Raw genomic sequence first — 8,522 nt, 5'->3', positions numbered from 1 at the left:
AAAAATTCAGACCTCTGTCTGAGGAGAGAGTTTAGTTTTAATTTAGTCATAGATAGCTCTTTCTCCCTTTCAGCAGAAAAGCTATTGTGCTGCTGACGAATTAATGAAGAATGACAATGTTCCAAGTTGTTAATCTCCTCAAGTTGCTTTCTATTTTGACCAGAAGCAAACGCAATTGACTTGTTCCGTATAAAACCTTTTGTGGCATCCCACAGGATTCTAGCATCAGAAACAGAGCCTTTATTAATGGATAAGAATTCCCTTAACCCTTTTCTAAATTGATTACCAAAGTCAATGTTTTGCAGAAGACCAATATTAAACCGCCAGCGTGTTGCACGACTAGGAAATGCACTTAGCAATAAAACACACAAATTAGCATGGTGGTCAGACAGTGACATATGTACTATTTCTGCTTTATGAACTCGATGTACCAATTGAGAAGAAATTAGAATATAGTCTATCCTCGAGAAGGAACAATGTCTACCAGAATAGAATGTATACTCTCTTGTAGTAGGATTGTGCGTTCTCCATATATCCGAAAGGGCATAATCCGAAACTAAATTCCGCAGGGCAAGAGTATTTGAGGATACATTGCTAGTCTTAGTTGTTTTATCCATTAAGGGATCCATAACTGTATTGTAATCACCTCCTAAAAAAACTTTAAACTGATTCATTTTATGAAGAATTTGATATAGAGATGAAAAAAAAGAATTGTCATATATATTGGGTGCATATATTGAAAGAAAAGCAATTTTTACCCCTTCAATAATGGTTTTCACATAAGCAATCCTTCCCTCCTGATCACTGCCTTTTCCTACAATATTAATTTTAAGATTGGAGCGAAATAATATAATTGCTCCCTTTGTTTTATTACTAGCTGATGAGAATGATACTACTTTAAAGATACTGTTCTCAACTTTAGTTACATCTTGTTGCATTAAATGAGTTTCTTGTAGTAATGCAATATCTACCTTTTTTTTATTTAAAACATCTAAACAGCTGCAGCGCTTCTTTGCTTCATTAATGCCCTGTACATTCCAAGAAAGAATAGATAAACCTGCCACCATTAAACTACTTTGATATAAAGGAGTAGATAGTAGTATGTAACATAGTAAAAAAAAGAAAGAAGGAAAGAAAATAAATAAATAAATAAATAAATGCATGAAGCACAACCCAACCTAATACCAGCAAACACCCAACCTCCCCTGCCCTCCCTCTCCTCCAGCCAGTTGCATCCCCCTGAACCCCAAACCTTCCCCCTTGACCCCACCCCCCTTCCTACCATAACCCTAACACAAGAACGGGGAAAAATACTGAGGTAATCCAAGTCAGAATTTATGTATTCAGAATCATTAGTTACCCCATCTTGTTGACTCCTTTTACTCCACATCACTTGCGGAGCTGTGACAGACTAGAACAATCCCCTTCACACGGTTCCCCATTCTTAACTCCCCTCAACCGAATACACTAACCCTTATTAATTATGGAATATATTATTAATAATAATAATAATAATAATAATAGTACCAATAATAACAATTACAATAATGACAATAGTGATAATCAGGGTAATAGTAGGCCTATTTACATTCCAACCCAACCTTGTAAACCATCGAAAAAGTGAGAACCCATATTATATAATCAACTGTACAATCAGCTAACGACCAACTGGTCAGCTGTATAGAGTCACTTAATTGTCTCTCATATTTAATCATAGACTAATCATTTGTGGGTATTTCTCATACCTGGTCGCCTGCCATAAATCAGTATTCAACTAGAAGTAACTTGTTTAAAGCTGGGAAGATAAACAGTCTTGTCCACTTCTTTGCAGACAGCCTACTGGCCTGCTGATGTTGATTCCGTCGCGGAGCTGGAGTTAGTGAGGGACGGCCTCACTTGCTTCTCATAGAATTCCATAGCCTTCGCTGCGCGAGTGAAGGAAAAAGTTTTGTTGTTGAAAGTGACCAGCATTTTAGCAGGGTGAACAATGCCGTATCTCAGATTAGCTTTACGTAGGAGTGCTTTAATCTCATTGAATTCGGCCTGCTGTTTCCGCAACTCGATGGTCGTATCGGGGTAGATGCTGATTCTTTGTCCTCGGAAATACAGTTTACCTCCCATTGCTCCGACCAGGCGCTGGATGGTGCGTCTCACCTCGAAACTGTGCAGCCGGGTTATCATGCAGCGGCTCCCGTCTTTGGCAGCAGGACCGGTGCGATGAGCAATACCAACCAAGGGAGGCGGACCCAGGTCATCTTCACCAAACAGTTCGTAGAGAAGTTTATTGACAAACGCAGTAGGTTTGCCTGCCTCAATTCCTTGCTGTAGTCCAATTATGCGCAAATTAAATTTCCTGCTGTGATTTTCAAGTGTTTCCGTCTTCTCTTTTAATTGTTCATTCACGACCAGCAGGGCCTTGTATTGTTCCTCCATTGTGGACATTCGTCCCTCCATAGCATTCGCCGCAGATTCCAAATCTTCCACTTTTGAACTGCATGATTTAATAGTAACTTCGAGCTTCTCTAGTTCCTCGTGGATAGGTTTGAGCTTGTTGTCGAGCGCAGCTGAAATCTCCTCTCGGACAATTTCTCTGATCATTTTGCCAAGAGATTCGGGATCCATTTCCCTACTGCGTAATTTACAAGGCATAAGAGTGTCCAGAAAATATTCCGCCGAAATATATTCGGTTGAAAGGGTGCCTTAATTTCGAATTAACTAGTTTGAAGGGAACGGCGCGTGGCAGGAGTTGGCGTTCTCGCTACTTGCCACCGGAAGTCATGTCAAAGTCAAAAGGGAAGCTACTGTTAACAAGTGTGATCTCAAACTGTATGCTTTACACAGGCCAGTGAAGGTGCAGCTGGGGAGGCAGCGGGGAAGGCATCAGGAAGAAGTTACTTCAACTAGAGTTAGTCAGTTCAAACATGGCCGACAAAAGTTGACCACAGCTGAACTTTTTACACTCATCAACTATCAACAGCCAGATTTCCGCGTTTCTTGTTTCCCTACTAATGTGATTTTGTATCATGATCAATAGTTCAGCCTGGCAAGTGCAAAATGGAGGAGAAGTTGTCATTACAGCCATTCAAAGCTTCCCAGTTCTCTGCAACTTTTATTTGAAAGACTACAGGAATAAACATCTCAAAAACGATGTCTGGAGAACGGTTGCATCCACTATTGGGGTAGATGGTAAACTCAGAAGTCATGTTACCATTGATTTTTGAGCAATACCACCTAATTAGTGATATCAAACTTGACTACACAGTTATGACTTATTATCAAATAAAGTTAGCTCTTCTATTTAAAACAAAAATAATATGACACTAAATCATGATGAGAATATATCGAAATGTGTGAATTCATAGCTTAGTTTCCTTGGTCAAAAGTTACATGAGAGCAGTACACAGATTCAATCGGAGGCTCTCGCCTCCCACGTTAGGCTAGTTAGCTATTTGGGAGCAGGCAAAGACAAAAGACTGTATATAACTGGGATCCAAAAGTTGTGGTGGTATTGATTTACCTGCCAATGAAAAATGTTACTGCCATTTGGCACTTGGCTGGTATTAATTTCAGACCCTGCAATTGTCAATTATTCATTTTGTTTAGTTGATTTTGAAAGAACAAATTAATCTCCCCAAAATTCTCTCCCTCTGTCTCTCTTCTCTCTCCACAGGATGAACGTCACTCTCCTGACCGCCATCATTCTCCCTCTAGCTCTTGTTCAAGGGCGGCAGGGAGTGGTCAACCGTAGCCATGGCAACAACATGACGAGCGACTTGGTGACACCTCACTACAATCATCAGCCTTGTGCGAGGAGCAGTTTCAACAACAAATACAACAAGTTTGCCCACAATCACTTCCTCTTCACACCCTGCTCGGACCCTGCCGTCTGTTCTGCAAGTGCCGACTTGTGTGGCGTAGGCGCTACATCACCAAGTACGAGGGGAACTTGAGGAGGGCCTGTATACTGCATATGAGTACAGCAGTTTTTCAGAAATGGAGAAATAGAAAAGATAAAACTTGTAACCTGTAAATAACCATGGAAACACGAAGCCACCACAATTAGTTTCATGCAATTCCTGCAACAGCAACAATGTGATACTGTGATAGCCATTATCGAGGTTCCCCTTAATCCAAAAAGATCCTCTTGGGGATGGAGCAACAGTGCAGCAGTAGTTTAGCAAGCATGCTGAAAACAGCAGGACTTCTACAGTGGATATAACTCTATATAGTCAATTTGAGTGTACCAGTGATCTTTGACAATATAATACTTCCATGCATGCAGAGGACCTGTGCTAGCAGAAACCTGGCTCCTGAAAATAACCACACACAAAAAATGGCCTTCCCTGTTTAAATAAAGGTTATAATAATAATAACCCAAAAAATGAGAAATAGTGTACTTCTATCCAAATGTGATAAAATAGGAAGTGTGGTGTGATTGCGTCAGTGAAGCCCTGCATATATAAACCAGTCAGTACTTCTACCTCCACAGCTTTCTACCCAAGAACAGACCTCAGACAATATGTTCCACGTAGTTTTTCTGCTACTGTTTCCTCTGCTCTCCAAAGGAGAAGTGAGCTTGTTTACAAACTGTCAACAGTTCTTTCTGAATGGTAACCATCCAACAATCCTCACTGACTCCTCAAACAACAACCGCTACCAGCAGATATGTCAGTGTCTCCTGGACCAGAACAAGAAGCCGCAGTACTTCTACGCTACACTCTACGACACAGTGAACAAGATCCCAGTGTACTCTGCTTATGAGTTTCAGCATGCAGGCGTGACCAGAGTTGACAAATGGTACATCGAGCCACAGGTATTGTTGCCTTAACTTCAGGGGTTTAATTATTTTCAGTTAAGTTAAACTATGTGTATTGATTCCAAAAGTTTTGCTCCAGAGACCTGGTTAAATGTCATTAAACAATGCTGTTTTCAAACTTCAGAAGCAGGTCACTGTTTCAGCTCATTCTGCTGGGAATATCTACAAGTGAATAGTGAATTTCTTTCTTTTGGTCCACCAAAAGAACAATTGTCTTTGGTTGAAAAATCTGGTAGATATCGCAGTAAAGACGAAAATAATCAAGGTGTGTCTTCCATGGACATATTATTCTCATTCATAAACGCCACTGCTGCTGCTGCTTTTCCCTGCTATGACGACTTCTGTTGTATAGAAGCCGAAAGTGTGAATAGGGTCTATAAGGAGCTCCACACTTAACTACTATCAGTGTGCTCTTGAGCAAGGCACTACAACCCAATTTTTTCCAGTCAAACTTCTCATTTTCTAACAGTAAAAAAACTGCGGTGCAGTAATGGGCTTTTCCCAGATGTGAGGGTTTATGTTAGTAACCCCCTCTGACTTCTCCACTTAGTCATCTTGCCTATACTCTAAAGTGCATTCTGTATGGTTTCTCTGTTACTGTCACAGCAGGACTTTGAAGTCTCACCTGTAGCGTATTCCTTAATCAGAGCAGGGAGGTTGGTGACAGGCAGCTCTTCCCTTTAAAAGCCTTACATCTTGTGTGTTTATGAGCTTCATTTTGTTGGGTGGGTGCACAATGTCGCTCTGTCCCACAGTGCTTTTTGTTTCTGCTGGCTGCTAAGAGGGTGACAGGAGAAGAGTCTTCGTCCCTGTGTTCTGTGTGTCTGTTTTCTCTGTGCGTCTTGTGTGATTGCTGGTGTGCTGTACAGGCTGGTGAGTCTGAGCTGTGGAGAGGCTGCAGGGGGCAGATTGGCAACAACGAGGCTGTGCACAGTACGCAGAGCCGAACTTTGACCTGCCCACCGGCTGTCCTGCTGTTACCCTGTGGCATTACCAATACATGTGTACTGTCTGGAAAGTTTTCTTCAAAGAGGTATACATGCATGAGAGTAAAAAGCAGAAGAAAACAAGAAAGACTGTAAACTAACTAAATGTCTTCATAGCAGTCGCTGAAGCATGGCTACCTGTGTTTTAAGGGAGCTATGAGCACGGCTGGAACACATCTTTAACAGTGTTGGGCGGTAACGCATTACTCAGTAACGCGTTACAGTAATGTGATTACTTTTTTCGGTAACGAGTAGTGTAAGGGATTACAATTTCAAATTTAGTAATTACATTAGTTAGGCTACTAATCCCAGTAACGCTCTGTTACTGCGTTACTTAAGCCTGAACCCCTTCAACCTTTTCTGTTCTCTCCTTTGAAATTTTTGAAGGTTTTTTTTTCTCCCCAAATCCCTGTTTGTTTTTTTCCTCCCGTGTATCTTAAGGACATGCGCGAGCCGGTTTATGTCGGCTACTACCTAAAAAAGCAAAACAAAAGATGGAGGGTGAGGGTGAGACGCAGCTTTCAGCAGCTGGACGTTTTCCCATTACTTTGAATTTATCTCAGTCAAGGATGAAAAGAACATTATCGTCCGTTGTAAACTTTGTGTGGCAGCAAACCGCTTTCCACAGCGAAAAACACAACATCCAATTTATCAAAGCATCTGATACGCAACACAGCGATGACAAACTCAGGGAAAAACAACCCAACAAAGAGGCATCTACTGCCAACGACGAATGCACTCCGACTAAACAACAGAAGCTAAACAGAAGCTGGATTTCAGAGCAGGACATGGTGGTGGACAGCTACTTAGCAGAAAAAGAAGTGATGGATTATTTGAAGTCAGGAGGATTTGGGATGGAGACACCCAACCAGTTCTCAAACATCAAAAACTTTTACATGAAGTACAATACCCCGACCCGGGACCCATAGTGCCTGTGGAGCGGCTGTTCAGTTTAGGAAGTTTGCTGCTCACCTCCAGAAGGAACAGACTGTCTGACAACAGGTTGGAGAAGCTTCTCCTTATGAGATACAATCGTTGTTTCACTTCTGAACAGCAGGCCTGGCTGTGGTCAGGAGCTCTGCTCTTGTGAGCTGTCCTCATCGTTTCAATAAATCGTGTTTTTTTTTGTTTTTTTGGGGGGGGTGGAGGAAAGTAATGTAACGAGTAATGTAACTTATTACTTTTCCTGTAGCATAATAAGTAAAGTAATGTGATTACTTTTTGAAGAAGTAAAAAGGAAAATGTAATATATTACTCTTTCCAAGTAACTTGCCCAACACTGGTCTTTAACCAATCAGATTGGTTTGCTGAAACTACCCCGTTGTATAATAAGGTTTAAAAACACACACTATATCTGATATAGGGCTGGACGATATGGTTGAAATCAATATCACGATAATCATAAGGATTTTTTTCGATATCGATATATATGACGATATGGCTCACATAAGCAAAATCACGTTAAATAATCAAATTAATGTTCATCATATTGAACCAAATGGTAATGTTTGGTGTGATGTCAAACTAAACTGAAATTTTCACATAATATTCCTACCATACTTCATTTTGTCTGAGTTTCTAAATAAAATTAGCTTGTTCTCATCAGTTCAGACAGCAGAATTGTGCGTCTCGATATCCCAAAATCACCATATCATCACAATATAATCCCACTGAAAGACGATAAACGATAATATTGAATTATCGTCCAGCTCTAATCTGATATCATTGTTTCTTGTAATGTTCACAGCTGGATGGTGTTAACATCCCTTGCATGGATCTATCGACAAGTGTCCCCGCTCCCCAACGAGGTCAGCACCAGGCTCTGAACAAAGACTACGAAGGCTCCGGCTATGACAAGGGCCACCTCTACTCGGTGTTCCATACCGCCACTCAATCTGCCATGTTGGCCACCTCCACCCTGACCAACGCTGCCCCTCAGGACAGCGGCTTCAACCGTGGCAAGTGGAAGAGCCATGAGATGGACCTGGTTAACATCCTGCAGGGTTGCACCCAGGCCTATGTAGTCACTGGTGTGATTCCTGGAAATCAACAGATTGGAGGAGGTGTTAGGGTGGCTCAGTTTTATTGGAATGCTTACTGTTGCCTTGACCCTAATGGGAACCGCTCTAATGGTTTCATTGGGCCTGATCAAAATGGAAGAGTGGAGAATCTGCAGTCTGTCGGAGCTCTAGAGACTAGACTGCAGGGTCACTATAATCCAACATTCACTGTGTTCCCTGGGGGATGCTGATGCAGAAATTCTCAATATGATGAAATACAGTAAAGAAATTCAATGTTACTGATGTATGGTTGTGACTTGAATTATCTGAGTGGGAAGAACCTCTGCTGTCTTTCACTTTAAAATAAAGCAAGAAGGTCCTGGGTTCAATTCCTAACCTCTTCTGTGTGAAGTTTGTTCTCCCTGTGTTCATGTGGATTTCCCATGGGTGCGCTGATTTTCAAGTCAGGAGGATCGAAGACTTTAAATCTCCCATAGCTATGAATGTGAGTGATTATCTGTGTTCACCCTGTGATCCCCCTGAATAGGAATAAGCAGGTGAAGGCAATGAACAAACATTATGAATGCCACATGATTTATTTGGTCTAATAAATAGCAGTGACAATTTAGTTTAGTTTATTTTATTTTTTTTTAGAAATAATGCATACTATATACAGTATATACTTGTTAAAAAAACTTATGATATTTCTGGTTTAAATTC

At 41.1% G+C, this 8,522-nt stretch overlaps 1 protein-coding gene across 1 annotated transcript; it reads left to right on the top strand.

Moving 5' to 3' along the window:
- The first annotated feature begins 3,671 nt into the window (after positions 1-3,671).
- On the top strand, positions 3,672-8,257 carry LOC144537904 (endonuclease domain-containing 1 protein-like). The gene is made up of 4 exons (XM_078281823.1): positions 3,672-3,933; positions 4,566-4,813; positions 5,709-5,849; positions 7,550-8,257. Exons 1-4 carry the CDS (start codon positions 3,672-3,674, stop codon positions 8,051-8,053), a joined length of 1,155 nt encoding a protein of 384 aa, XP_078137949.1. The 3' UTR covers positions 8,054-8,257.
- Positions 8,258-8,522: the final 265 nt, after the last annotated feature.

The sequence above is a fragment of the Centroberyx gerrardi genome, chromosome 23 (assembly GCF_048128805.1).
Source record: "Centroberyx gerrardi isolate f3 chromosome 23, fCenGer3.hap1.cur.20231027, whole genome shotgun sequence".
Lineage (NCBI taxonomy): Eukaryota > Metazoa > Chordata > Actinopteri > Beryciformes > Berycidae > Centroberyx > Centroberyx gerrardi.
Note: the sequence above shows the minus strand (reverse complement) of the source record. Positions and strands in the feature narration are given on the sequence as shown.